The sequence below is a fragment of the Antechinus flavipes genome, chromosome 1 (genome assembly GCF_016432865.1).
Source record: "Antechinus flavipes isolate AdamAnt ecotype Samford, QLD, Australia chromosome 1, AdamAnt_v2, whole genome shotgun sequence".
Lineage (NCBI taxonomy): Eukaryota > Metazoa > Chordata > Mammalia > Dasyuromorphia > Dasyuridae > Antechinus > Antechinus flavipes.
The window spans coordinates 331,988,910-332,003,186 of NC_067398.1; the positions used below are offsets into that span (position 1 = coordinate 331,988,910).

Sequence of the window (14,277 nt, forward strand, 5' to 3'; positions counted from 1 at the left end):
AGAGGCACTTCTTATAGATTGTTTTTTTGAGGAATTTATAGATTATAGATAAATAGGCAGTAATGAATGGCTGAAGTGAGAGTTCTCTGAGGGTGGAAGAGCTGTGGGCATGTTTGTAGGCAACAGAAAAATAGCCAGTAGACAGGGAGAGATCGAGAAAGGGCACAGTCTGCTGGACAGGAGGTTCAGATGCGATCTCTTATGAATGTAGAAGGCTTTGGCCTTGGGAAGGAGGAGGATCTCATCATGTGAGACAAGGGGGAAAGAGGAAATAACAGAAGGAATCTGAGTGGTAGGAAATAAGGAAGAGGGGAGAAGAACGGGCCTCAATTTTTTTTCTTTTAGAAAAATATGAGTAAGGAATCGGTTGAGAGGGTAGAAGGAGGGGAAAAACAATAGGTTTGAAGAGGGATGACAAGGTTTAGAAGAGTTTCTGTGAAGAGGGAAAGTGTAGAAGAATTTCCTAGCAGCAGTAAAAGCCCTGTTAGAGTTAAATAACAAAATTAGTAGGACTCAGCAAGGCTCTGTCATTCACACACACACACACCCCTACACCTCTTTATTCAGCAGCACATGAACAGAAGTTAGCAGTCAGTGATATGATAAGGGGGAAAGTATAGAACTGAACTGATTCACCAAGTGGTCAAGATGGGGAAAAAAAGAAAATGTTGCCAGTGTAGGGGGTGGAACCATCTGAGAGAGAAAGGTACTAGAGGTCACAGTATGGACTAAACAGGATTTAGTATTGGGAAGCACAGAGAGAAAAGTGGAAAGCCAGTAGATTTGATTAGATAAAGTAATTTCAGAGTTCATGAACATGGAGGTCATATATTTGTAATGATAGCAAGATGAAAAGGTAATAATCTTTTTATGTGTGTGGAGTGGTGAAAAAAGTTACAGCAAAGCAGTAAATTAAAGAGCTAGGATTTTAGAGTATTTGCATATCCATATAAAGACATGACTTAAGGAGGAAACAAAGATTGTGAGCCAAGTACTGAATTCATAGAGGAAGGAAAAGGAGTGTCCCAGAAGTCAACATCAAGCAAGATTTTGATATACAAAGGCTAAGATGCTAAAATCACAACATTTAAAATTACAGTAAGCTAAAGGGTAATTCTTGAGAACGCACAAATTGATACCATGCTTCTATGGTCAACAAATGGACATTTCTATATAATTCATGCTGTCTAAAGAGCAATCTGAATAAATTTGACATATAGGCAAGCTTATTTATTAAACACATAAGATTAAATATAGTTATTAAAAGTATGCAAGCTATTAAACTAATAATCATTTTATCAGCATAATTCCCTAAATCTCAGGTTAGTGGCTCTTAGATAATTTGTTTATTGGGAGTGAGGGAGTAAATTTTTTTCTTTTATAAAAGGGATTTTTATAAGGCTTATATTTTTAAAGTTTTTTACTTTTTAAAAAAATGAAACCATGACAATATTCAGTTTTGCTCATTCTTAATCAGCATTGACTAGAGGAAAAAAAAACACATAGGAGATAAAATCCTTCAAATATAGACAATAAATTAGATTCTCAGTATGCAGTACTTAAATAATTATTCAACTGAAATAATAATGGTTCATTTTTAATACATTTTAATTAAAGTGTATTTACAAAAATTACCTTATAACAACTTTAATGAAATATTAATTCTCCTATTCGTTACAAAATCCCCCAATCAGTGATGCAGTATGGTGTCTTCCAGCATCTATTGTCCCAACCAATAATGGGCTTTTTGGAACAAATTTACTGATGCCATTAACAACTGGCATATTTATACCATAGTCTGAATGAATTCAGAGTTTTCAGGGGATAAGTGCTGAAAACATTCTTGAGGTAGGGGACAGAAGAATAGTATAGAGGAGGGCCACTCCTGCAGTCATGTTTCTTCTACCTAGGAGTCAAGGGAAATTTAAAATCCAACTTATATGCATAGAATAACCTTGACAGATAAGCTCTACATTGATGTTTTCTCTCATGTATAATATAGTAATGTGGTATAGTTTAATCCTAAAATTCCTGTCAACTATCCTTTCTGAAACCCCCTTTTTTCTTTGCAACAAACAAGTTTTGAATTGCTTTATAATTGGAATTTTCTTTGCAATGCAAAAAAAAATGTGTGTGGTTGTGTGGTATGTATTTATGTCCCCGAATTTTAAGTCTTAAGTATATATTTTTCTCAAACATATATGCAGGTTCTTTTAAAGCATTCTTTATTAGAAGTATTTTTAGTTCCTTGTATCACATTTATTCTAAAGGAAAGTGAGTTCTTACCACTATGCCTGTTTTCTGCTGCTGACCATATTCCACTTCCAATTCAATCATTAATTTGAAATCAAGATTAAATTATGAGTATTTTCTTTAAAGGGAGCTAAACCATCAACTCAGATGTCACAGAAGATTTGTCAGAAGAATAATTTCTAGTTCAGTGAGCATTTATTAAGCACCTGCTATGTGCAAGGACACTTTGTTAGCACACTGGAAATAGAAATTAGTCAAATACAGAACAGCTTCTGCCTCTCAGGGATCTTACATTGAACTGAAGACATAAAATATGTGCATGTCTTTCAAAGTGGTTTTGTGTTTTAAGTGTTGTTGATGATGAATAAATTGTTCTCCTGATTCTGTTCACTTCATTCTGTTTTCTCCGAATTCATCGCTTTTGTCATTTCCTTCAACACATCATCATTTCAAGCTCAAGAGACAATACAGTCATTTTTGGTTAAATAATAATTAAGATTATGTTCTTCCTTATATGTTTTAAATTAAATGATGTAAATTGAATAATACAAGTTCACTTAGCAAACTTTTTTTTTCTTTTTTAGGTGCTATTTCAAGTGGTTTTAGGCTGGAAGAGTCTCCGTTTGTTCCATATGAATTTATGAACAGCAGTAATTCACCAGCCAGTCCTCCTGGTTCAATTGGGGATGGCTGGCCACGTGCCAAATCGCCTAATGGCTCTAGCAGTGTTAACTGGCCACCAGGTAAATGTTAAACTGTTAGGGGTTTTTTCATTATGAAGAGTATGACCTCATCACTATGGAAATATACTTGAAAGTCTTTATTATTCCTTGTAGCAAATAATTTTTCCTGTTGTAAGTCAGTGATGCAGAATAACCAGCTAAGTAAAGACTATTCCCAGTACCCTGCTACCTGTCTTCTTTCTCACTTCTCTTTTCAAAGTCCCTAATCCACCTCTGTCTACTCCCTCTGTTTTGTCCTTTGAGTCATTCCAGATGAACTCTTTCTTCTTAGATGTTTTCCTCTTGTGTACTTTCTATCTTCTGACACTCATAGAAATTTGACATCTCTTTGTCTTAGTCATCCTCTTCAATACCTAATGACTCTTTTCTCACATACCCCAACATACTGGACTAAGGAGGCATGGCCACCCTGGCTCCCCACTTGCTGACCCTCTTTCCCTCTTTCGCCTGCTGTCACCTGGGAGCCTCGCATGCAGACGCTGGTGGCCATTCTTTGTTGACACCCAGGTCATTCTCCTTGCTTTCTCAAGGAGTTAAATGCCTATCTGATAATCTTTATCTCTGTATCCCCTTATCCATGGAAACTTCCAAGGACGTGTGTTAGTGTTCCCTGAAACACCCCCACCTCTCGTGACTTCTACTTTAATTCTACCTCAGCCACGCCCTGGTGATTACACCCTTAAAAGAAAGACTGTTCCTTAAGTGTCTTCTCTGTGCCAGGCGCTGTGCTGAGCTCCTTTACAAATGGTATCTCATTTGATCCTCACAATATCCCTGATAGATGGGTGCTCTCATATACATTTTTTCAGATGAGGAAACTAATACAAACCAGGGCTAAGGGACTTGCCAGTGTTGCACAGTGAGTAAGTGTACAAGGCTAAATTTGAACTCTGGGCTCAGTCCTCTCCCTTTTGTGTCACCCAAAAACAAATGCACTTCCTTTATTATGAACTCTTGACAATCTCTTGGCATCATATCCGCTTATTTTTACATGTCGTCCTACTCCAGGTTGGAGAAACTTGATCTTTGTCCATGTGGTGGCTTCTGGCCTCACTGCCCAGCACTGTTCCTCCAGGCTGTCAATTCTGTTCTAGCATCTGTCTTCCCAGTGTGCTTAGACGCCAGTTCACCCACTTTCTTTTCCTCTCAAAGCCTTTTTCTCTTCATCTTATCAATACTCTTTTATACCAGCACCTAATCCTGGATACCCCCAGTCACTCACTTTTCCTAATCCTGCTTGCTACTGTGAAGTGACATTGGAGGAAGATCAGAGCAACCCCTGCGCCCTCACTGCCAGCAAAGTCATTGCTTTTCTCTTCAAGCTTTCCACTTTTACTTTTCTCCCTTCCCCCTCTTCTTTTATCTCTATGCTACATGTCAAAATCTCTTCACGTCCTTCTTTAGCTCCTCCTTCACCCTAGTCTTCGATGAAGTCCCCACTTCTCCCCAAACATCCCTTCTTTCTACTCTTCAGTCTTTTGCATGTCTGCCAGCTCCTTCCCTGCTTTCTACAGACATATCCAGATTTCACCTGCCCTGAAAAACTTTTCATTTGACTATCCATCCCCTCAGGCTGTTGTCCTAATGTCTCACCCACCTCTTATAACCAGAATTACCACAAAAAGTCATCTGTGTCTGCTTCCTCATTTACTTATGTCCAAGTCATTTTTCAACTTCATGCAGTTTTATTTCCAATAAACCAGAATTGCTTTCTCCAAGAAAATTGTTTGTTCTTTATAAAGCTCCACTAGCCTCAGTTCCTTAAACTAATGGCCTTTCCTCATCCTTCTTCTTGATCTCTTTTTGATGATTTGGAACAAACCCTTCTCATTTTTTTTTTTTTATTCCCTTAGGTTTCATAACATTACTTTTCTTAGTTCAACTCCTCCCTTTCTATCTAGTCATTCTTTCTCTCCTTTGCACGATCATTGTCCATATCCACCCAGTAAGGTTAGATGAACTGAGAACCCTGTCTTACATATTCTTCCCTCTCTCTTCTTTCTCATTTTTAGGATTTCATCAGTTCATCTTTTTGTAGATTTCTCCAAAATCTACGTATTCTCAAGTCCTTAGCTCTCCTAATCTCTCATCCCTCATTATCAGCTGCCCATTTAAGACCTCAGACTCAACAATATCAAATGCCAAACTCGTTATTTCTACTTAGATCTGGCTGTCCTCCTAATTACTCTGCTTATTTTGAAAATATCACTGACTTTTCAGTCATTTAACTTCTCAACACTGGAGTCACTCTTGACAGTTTTTTTCTCTCTTCCATCTTTAATTACACACTGAGTCTCATTATTTCTCCTTTCACAACATCTCTTATCTGTTCTCTACTTAATCAGAAGCCTTATTCAGTCTTGTCATTCACCTCTCACTTGGACTAATCAATCTCCTTCACTCAAATCTCTTCCCTCTCCACAACTGCCAAAGTCATATCCCCAAAGCTCAGGTCTGAGTGGCAGATCTAGTCAGGAAACTCCATCAGTTTCTTTTTGCCTATAAGGTAAAGTACAAACTCCTCTTTTGGTGGTAAAATCCCTTCACAGTTTATTTATATCCTACTTCTCCAGATTTATCATACACTACTCTTCTTCATGCACTCTTAATGTTTCAGCCAAATTAACCTGCTTGCACTATTACACAATATCTCATCTTCTATCTCAGTGCTTTTGCCTATAAAGCTACACACTACACACATTATCCTCCAGTAGGGAATGGAAATGCATTGAGGCCTGGAACTTTTCTTTTATGGCTTTCTATTGTCAGTGTGTAGTACCTAGTAGAGTCCTAATGAATGCTTGGTAAATAAATGAATATCATTATATGAATTTGGTATTTGCAGTGGTTCCAGGTAATTTGTAGTATATATTTCTAATATATGTTTTAGGATCTTGGGCTTTTCTTTTTTAACCTGCTTTTCAGATCTTGCTTTTTCAACATATAAATGAAAAAATACGGTTTTTTGTTCTATGCTTTTTTGTAGCACCAAAAAATTTATAGCAGCAATTGTCAAAACTTTTGTACTCTTAAAATCACTGAGAACACCTTCCCAAAGAGTTTTGCTTGATGTGGATTATAATCTCTCAATATTTGTTGTGTTACATATTAAAACATCATTATTTTGAAAATATATTGACCTTGCCTGCTCTTCCCTGATAAGGAGTCTCAGGGACTTCCAGGAATCCTTGTACCACACTGAGAGAAATTACTGATATATATAGAATATTAAGAGATTTTACAGATTTCTAGTCCAACACCCTCATTTTATTAATGAAGAAATAAAATAGATAACTGAAGTAATTTGTTCAAGATCACAGGTACTTTGGCTTCAATTCCAGTGTTCTTTTTCCTATACTGGAATCTACTACAATATCACCCAATTAATCCATTTTAAAATATTTGATCACTCACAATCTACCCAGAATTTAGTGTAATTTCAAATGCTTATATGTCTGCTTAAAGTATACACACCAAACCTATTCAATGTATAAATCAAAGGGAATACATTTTAATCAATGTCATCTAATGCATCTTTTTTTGCTGAGGCAATTGGGATTAAGTGACTTCTAAGATCAGATTTTAACTCGCGTCCTCCTGACTTCAGGACTGCTGCTCTATCCCCTGGCGCCACCTAGCTGCCCCTTATCTAATGCATTTTAAAGACCATTTTTCAATTAAACAGAGTCTGAGAAAAATAGAAGTTCTCTCACTCCCTGGTTCCAGATAGAATGATTGGGGAAAATATTCTCGTTCCTTTCTAAATCAAATAATTCCATATTATCTGTGTTAATTCAGTGGCTAGTTTAAGATATTAATCAGAATCTAGAAATAAATATATCCTGAAAAATTTTTGCACTTTGCACAACTGCATGAATAGAGTGAATCGATGAATAGAATAAATTCTTATTTTCATTGTAGACTATAGAGTTAACAATTGAGGTTTTAAATATTTTCTGATTTTTTCCATTTATAGAATTTCGCCCTGGTGAACCATGGAAAGGTTATCCAAACATTGACCCTGAAACTGACCCTTACGTCACTCCTGGCAGTGTCATAAACAATCTTTCAATTAATACTGTGCGGGAAGTTGACCACCTCAGGGACAGGAACAGTGGTAAGTAGTAAGAATCTATGATGATATTTGGGTGCCTAATGATGAAATCTATTAATTGGGCTCTCTTTCTATTTGTTCTGTAACTTTCATCCTCTTTCTGTAATGTTTCATTGATTCTGCTTTGCTTTGTTTTCCTACCTACTCCTCTAATTTTTTTGTAGGGACAAATCTAAAGATTACATTCCAATGGAACAGTTTCTTCTGCCTACTTATTTGGTTCAGAGAAATAGTCCTATACATAGCTACTCCTGGCGTATTGTATTCAACAAGATTTCTTAAATTTTGAAAATTAACTTTTTAAAATAAATGAAGTCTTTTTAAAATTAATTTTTTTCTTAAAATGTGACTGTTTGAAATTCAGCAAAAATTCCTTTGCTGCCTGAACTAAACAGCATGATAGTGTAGAAGAGCATCAGAACACAAGGGTTCTCATTCCTACTGCTGCCTACTCACCTTTGACCTGGTGGCAAATCACTTCAGTGTTCTTGTGTCTCGATTTCTTTGTAAAATATGAGATACATTGCCCACCTTGTAAGAAAAGCATTTTGCAAACTAAAAAATGCTATAGAAATGAGTTATTATCATCATCTTAATTATTATTATATTGGTTCACATTTGCTGATAAAAATCAATCAGTAATAACATAGTCAGGTCTGCAGTATTGAAGCACATTGAGGCTCATAGCATCAGAGATTTAGAGATGGAAAAAACCTCAAAGTGATAAGGCTACCCTATAGCTACATGCAGCTGTCTTAAATAGTGTTTGTGGGGTGAAGCGGGAAAAGTAAGCCCACAGGCTTAAGCACATCTTGTCATAGCCAAGGTAGTATATTACGGATTTTAATGTCTATTACTGCGTCATTGCTGTGTTATTTTAAAAATAGTAATTACAAATTATAATAACTCATTTAATGGGTTGTCAATTAAGAACATTTATTGTTTGGTTGGATTTTTTTGTTGATTGGTTTTTTTGCTGATGCCCAGATTAAAGAGAGTTTTCATTAATATCTTATTGAAATGTAATAAAACCCCAACTACTTGACCAACTCATGAGAAAGCAGCATGGACAAGGAGGGGGAGAACATGTGTCCTTACCAACATAAAACTAATTTATTAATAAGATAGCTTTTTAAGAATGTCAGTTTGATTGTAGTTAGAATATGAATGTACACAGGACCCTGAAAATTATCTGTTCCTGCTTCTTCATTGGATAAAAGGAACAGTCCTATGGGAGGGAAGTGATTTGCCTAAAGTTACATAGTTTGTTTTTATAACGGTGACATGTGCTACATTTTGCATGTTAAATCATATATCCTATTCTGTCATGTTTCTCTATTTCAATTTCAAGCAATTCCATGTAATGTGTTTCTTTGTCCTGAGTTAAGTCGAGTATTCCCTTCGATACAGGGTCATCCTCATCTCTGAACACCACGCTGCCTTCAACTAGTGCCTGGTCATCCATTCGTGCCTCCAACTACAATGTTTCCCTCAGCAGTACAGCACAAAGCACTTCAGGTAGCCCCTCCAGCCCATGGTTTGCCAAGAGAAGGAAGGGTTTGAACAAAGACAGTTGTTTGCAACACTTTTGTTGACCTCCCCTTTATTCATTCCCTTGTGTCTAGAGTGTTATATGTTGTCTTTTCCAAAAGCCTTTTTGTTCCATTCAAAAATGGGTAAGTGGATTCTTTTCTTCCATGTAAAGTTAAATAAGAAATAGCTATCATCCATGGAAATTGTTATGTATTACCTCTACTTTCTTCCCATATGTTAACCTAGTTATTTAGCACTGCCGAGTACTCAGTCACCATTCCCAAACTAAATTGTTCCTTTTTAATTCTATTGAATGTAGTATTAGGTTACTGAGTGTAATATTGCTAACTTGGGCTATTATAGCTTCTCCTTCATAGAAGTCTTGAAGGCTATGTCCAAGTAAAAACCATCAAATATTTGTACATAGTGATCAGACAATTTCCTGTTTTCTGATATCATTTTTCCTTACCTTTTTTCCCTCTGAGTAGCCAGAAACAGTGATTCCAAATCAACATGGTCTCCTGGTTCAGTCACTAACACCTCTCTGGCTCATGAGCTGTGGAAGGTCCCTTTGCCACCTAAAAACATCACTGCTCCGTCCCGCCCGCCACCGGGATTAACCGGTCAGAAGGCCCCCTTGTCTACATGGGATAATTCTCCCCTTCGTATAGGTGGAGGATGGGGAAATTCTGATGCCAGATACACCCCAGGTAAGATTAAGGTTTGTGTGGTTCCTATGCTGAAAAACTAATTAGTAATAGAATGGAAGAAAGAGCCTTAGAGTTAGAAGATTTGGGTTCCAATTATAGCACTGAGTCTTAACTATAACTGTATAATCTTGAGAGTGTTAGTCATTTTGAACTTGATTTTTATACTGGCAAAATAGAGATTATACTACTTGCCCAAAAGCATTATAAGGAAAGTGCTTTGTAAAAATGATAAAATTATATATATAATATACTGTTCATATAAATATGAATTATCACTGCTATCATCTAATTGATTCCATGGGGCTGGCTGTAAATTTCTAAATATGGTTATTGTGATACTTTGAAAATTTTTTCATCTCATTGTCCCACCATACCATTCATCCTGTGCAGTTGTTTTCAGAGGTGCCACAGTAACACTTCTGTTATGTTTTTTATATTGCCTGTCTGAATGACAGCTCTTTGGTGGCATTGCATACATTGATATTTTCCTCCTTGAGCTTATCAACATCATTAACCTATCGCAACTTATATATGAGTCTTTATATTTGGGAGCATTCATACTTAGGATTTCTATGAGATTGTAGTAGTACATGATTTGTGCCTTATAACGTTGCTTGTAGAATATTGGTGTTAAAGTGGGCTTTTGCATGGTTACAATTTAGGATCATTAAAAGCAATGCCCAGTTTCCCAAAAGCAACCCAGCCCCATTTCTTCCTGTTCAATTCCAGACCCAGCTCATTATCCATCTGCAACGCCTGCCCAAGATACACATATTGATGGACTAATTCGATGGGCTGCCGGTCCAGGTGCATGTCATAATCTTCCAGGCAATATGGGTTATTGGTTTGGGGGATTTTTTGTTTTCAGTGACTGATATTGTTCCCTTGATCAAAATGTAGCATTGTAGTAGATGACATGCAATAATACAGTATGCTATATTTCCTAGTGTTATTTTTCTCTTTGAAACGGGATGAGGAATTATGTTGCCAGTTCTTAATCTGCCCCTGTTCGCATCTTTGAGGTTCTTATCTAGAGAAGCCTAGCTGCCAGTGGCCAGGATTACCAGAGTCCTGATCTCCTGGTACTTTTTTCTTTTGAAAGTTTCTAAAAATGCGAAGGAATTATGGTAAAATGGTGGCAGAGATTTTTATTCTAACAAAGTGATGGTGCCCATTTAGCAATGTAGAAACAAATGTACAGCTCCCGCAGGATTCATCCGTTCAATTAATAATTGTCTTAGAGTGTTCTTTGGCCACATACAACCTATCCTGTCCTTCACAAGATTGCTTCCATGTGGAAATTGTGTCTTGGTCATGGCACAGTTTGTTCTCTGCCACCCCCTCTTTCCTTCTGCATTAGCACTAGTTAAGTCGCCCAAAAGCCACAAGAGTGTCGGAGCCATCTCTGCAGAAATACTTTAGTACTTAACATTAGGAAATTCACTGTCCCCATGAAAGTTGGCTGAGTGTTAAATGGTTTATTCTAGCTAATTTACAACCTAGGTTTCACCCCGGAATAATGGGGCCTATTTGGGTGTCATTTCATGTAACCAAGAATTGTGCTAGTGATTTCTTTGTTCTTATTCCTATTTAGGTTCAAGCTGGGGTGAGAGCAGCTCAGGGAGAATAACAAATTGGCTTGTTCTAAAAAATCTTACGCCTCAGGTAAGAACACAACGCATCCCAGAGAAGCCTGGTGGTATGAAAACATTCACTTCTTGAATTAACCTGGCCAATTACTAATGTCTGGGCACAGAATTTGCAGCATGTGGCTCTTAAATTGGCCGCAAGTACAGAGTTATTTGTGTGGTACCATATCTTCCTGGGATGACGCTAAGCTGCAGGAAGACAGAGACCATGTTTTACATGTATATACATGTATATACACATTCTCTTTGCCCCCAGCACCTAGTATAGTACTTCACACGGTAGACAAAGGCCCATCCCTGAATGTCATTTGACTTCAGACTCTTAGAGCTTTGGGAGATGCACCAGTGTACATTTTCCCCAGAGGATGAGAGCCAGAATGATAAATATATCAGTGGGGAACTACTATTCAGAAGAGTTCCTCACAGAAGAGTGAGGAACTACTATTCAAGAGCACAGAAATTTTGCCTAAGGATTTACAGAGATGAGGAGGAACTGGTTCCCATTGAGTAGCCAAAGCCGGATATGGGTAACCCTGGGAGCCAGGGTTCTTCCAGGGGTGAACGGGAGCTTAGGTGACTTCCTTCCCATGACCTCCACCCCTGCTCTCAGTGCTGTCTCGTTTGCTTTTCCTAGATCGATGGCTCCACCCTGCGTACTCTGTGCATGCAGCATGGTCCACTCATAACATTCCATCTGAACCTCCCACATGGTAATGCATTGGTCCGTTACAGTTCAAAAGAAGAGGTAGTGAAGGCACAAAAATCTCTGCACATGTAAGTTGGAGCAGTTCTATACTTGGATGATTTCCTAGCGAGGGGTGAGGGGTGCGAGGAGTGCAGGGATGGGTAGTCTGGGATTCATTATGTGCAGAGCTCAATCATTGGTTATGATGATGACGCCCCTCCTGTGGGGCTGTGTATATCAAATAGGCCAGAACATAATTGTACCCCGCATTCTTCTTCCCCCAGGTGTGTATTGGGGAACACTACTATTCTTGCTGAGTTTGCCAGTGAAGAGGAGATTAGTCGTTTCTTTGCACAAGGCCAGTCTCTGACTCCCTCTCCTGGCTGGCAGCCGCTGGGGTCCAGCCAGAGCCGACTGGGATCCATTGACAGTTCCCATTCATTCTCCAACCGCAATGATCTAAATCACTGGAATGGTGCTGGGCTGTCGGGAACTAGCAGTGGAGACCTTCATGGCACTTCACTTTGGGGGACTCCAAATTATTCCACAAGCCTGTGGGGGACCCCAAACAGCAGTGACACCAGGGGAATTAGCAGCCCATCCCCCATCAATGCTTTCCTTTCTGTTGACCACCTAGGTGGAGGTGGAGAGTCCATGTAACTTTGGCAGTTTCAGCTAATGAACTGTGACCTCAAGATATAACAAAGCAGCACTAATTTGGACTTTCCCACCTACAGCCAGGGGTCACCTGTGGAAACAGTTACTTTCTGCACATTTTCCACTTTGTTTTAGCCCAAAACATATCAGTTTGAATACTTGAATCATGCAGGCCAACATTATAATGTGAAAAAGTATATATTTACACTTCCAGATAGTGCTATACATATTAAACTGCTTCAAGTGAGCTCATTTGTGTATATTCATCATGTGTATTCTTTGAATTTCTTTTTTTTTCTTTTTTTTTTTTCTTTTTGCATTTTTTGCTGAATATAATGTTGGAGTATGAGCTTTTTTAACGTTGCACTGAATGATGTTCTCTCCGTCTAATCGGCAATATGGGGGTGCAGCCGTTCAAGTGTAAATGTTTACTCAAGGGACATGAACAAACAGTGTGCGCTCTACTAAGCCTTGCTGTTTGCCTACCTTATTGTGGTATTGTGGAGTTTAAAGATCCAGATATGATGCTGACTTAGGATTATTAAAGTATTGCACCAGTTTTTGTTTTTGTTTTTGTTTTTTTCGCGTGTAAACTAAAGAATTTTCGCTACACAGTTTGAAAAACTGTGGCCACAGCTGTGACTTGCAACCCAGCCTGCGAGCCAGGAGGGTCCTGCACTTTCAATAGGCTTTCCATTTTGTTTTGAGGGCCCCTGCGTCGGGCCCTCTTGTTTACAGAATTTTGTTTTTTGTTTATTGAGAAAAAATGTTTACTCTTCCATCACTTAAAAAAAAATTTTAAAAAACAAACAAAAAAAGAATGGAGGATGATAAGATGCTTTCTATCTCTGGGAATAAGGAGCAGCGTTCGGCCATGTTCTTTTGTTTTCTATCCTTATCTCCTAAATCAAAGAGCATGGTTCTCAGGAAAACCAGTTCCCTAGTAAAAACTCCTTGTAGTTTCTTATAGGAAAATGAAAACCCAACTTTTAGCACTGATACTACTTATTGCTCTGTAAGACTTTTCTCTGCCAAAAAATAATGCTTCAAGCTGGAGTTTGACATACGCTTTCCGATGCTGTCTTTTTATTAGTGAGTGAGGATGGTTTGCTAATATTCGGTAGTTATTACAGTTTTTGTAACCCCATCAAGTGGCTCTGTTTCTGCTCTCCTGTGACTGTGTTAACATTTGACTGTTGTATGTACCTTAAAGCCGAGTTCAGTAACTATGCACCTGTAACCAAGCTTTTGGGCTTACAGAATCGTTTGTTGTATAAAGGAAAAATTTTAAATGTTCAAAGCGTTGTTGCAAAAGTTACGAGTTACATCTAATTTTTTTTTTTTTTTTGCCACAAACGGTGTTATAATGAATGCTTGCTTAGTCAGCGCAAAGAGACTAAACAAGGATAAAAAAAATTTTAACAGTGCAGAATTCACCATCATGTCATTGCCTTGATTCTAAATGTCTGTGTCCCAAGATGCAAAAGAAGTCAGTGGCTTTTAACTGTTTACAAATAGAATGTGATTGTAAAATGTACAGGTTGGTTGTGTTTGAATTATGAAATTTCTTCAGATATTAATAAATCATGACATTCTGGCTGCTCAGCATTTATCTGTCTTTTGTATTATTGGGATGGTGTTTTCTACAAGAAAAATCTTATTTGCTCTGGCTACATTTAGAGTTTTGGGTTCTTCAAGAGCATCACACAAAATGCTCACCTACATTTGAATGTCTGATCTCAATATTAAATTAGCCAGTCTCTCAAAAATAGTGAACACTATCAGAAACTGCCATTCACTTTTCTGTCCCTTCTCAACACCTTTTCATCCAAAATCCTCCTGCTTTCCCACAACCACCACTACCATTGAGCCCTCCTGGCTTTTAAACAAAATGTTTGCAGACAAGGAGAGCGTTTTGAAAAACAGTTCATTA

At 37.9% G+C, this 14,277-nt stretch overlaps 1 protein-coding gene across 10 annotated transcripts in view; it reads left to right on the top strand.

Annotated features, from left to right (window-relative positions):
* Positions 1 to 13,952, top strand: part of TNRC6A (trinucleotide repeat containing adaptor 6A) — a 116,088-nt gene extending 102,136 nt beyond the window's left edge. For 6 of the 10 annotated variants that reach the window (XM_051967474.1, XM_051967482.1, XM_051967516.1 and 3 more), the window contains 8 exons: positions 2,838 to 2,996; positions 6,973 to 7,113; positions 8,521 to 8,628; positions 9,132 to 9,353; positions 10,083 to 10,160; positions 10,948 to 11,018; positions 11,637 to 11,776; positions 11,972 to 13,952. In XM_051967474.1, coding sequence (XP_051823434.1) covers positions 2,838 to 2,996; positions 6,973 to 7,113; positions 8,521 to 8,628; positions 9,132 to 9,353; positions 10,083 to 10,160; positions 10,948 to 11,018; positions 11,637 to 11,776; positions 11,972 to 12,347 — 1,295 coding nt within the window. In that variant the 3' untranslated portion in view covers positions 12,348 to 13,952. The remainder of the gene's footprint in view (positions 1 to 2,837; positions 2,997 to 6,972; positions 7,114 to 8,520; positions 8,629 to 9,131; positions 9,354 to 10,082; positions 10,161 to 10,947; positions 11,019 to 11,636; positions 11,777 to 11,971) is intronic. The other 4 variants (XM_051967498.1, XM_051967508.1, XM_051967530.1 and 1 more) reach the window with 1 other exon arrangement.
* The last annotated feature ends 325 nt before the right edge of the window (positions 13,953 to 14,277 follow it).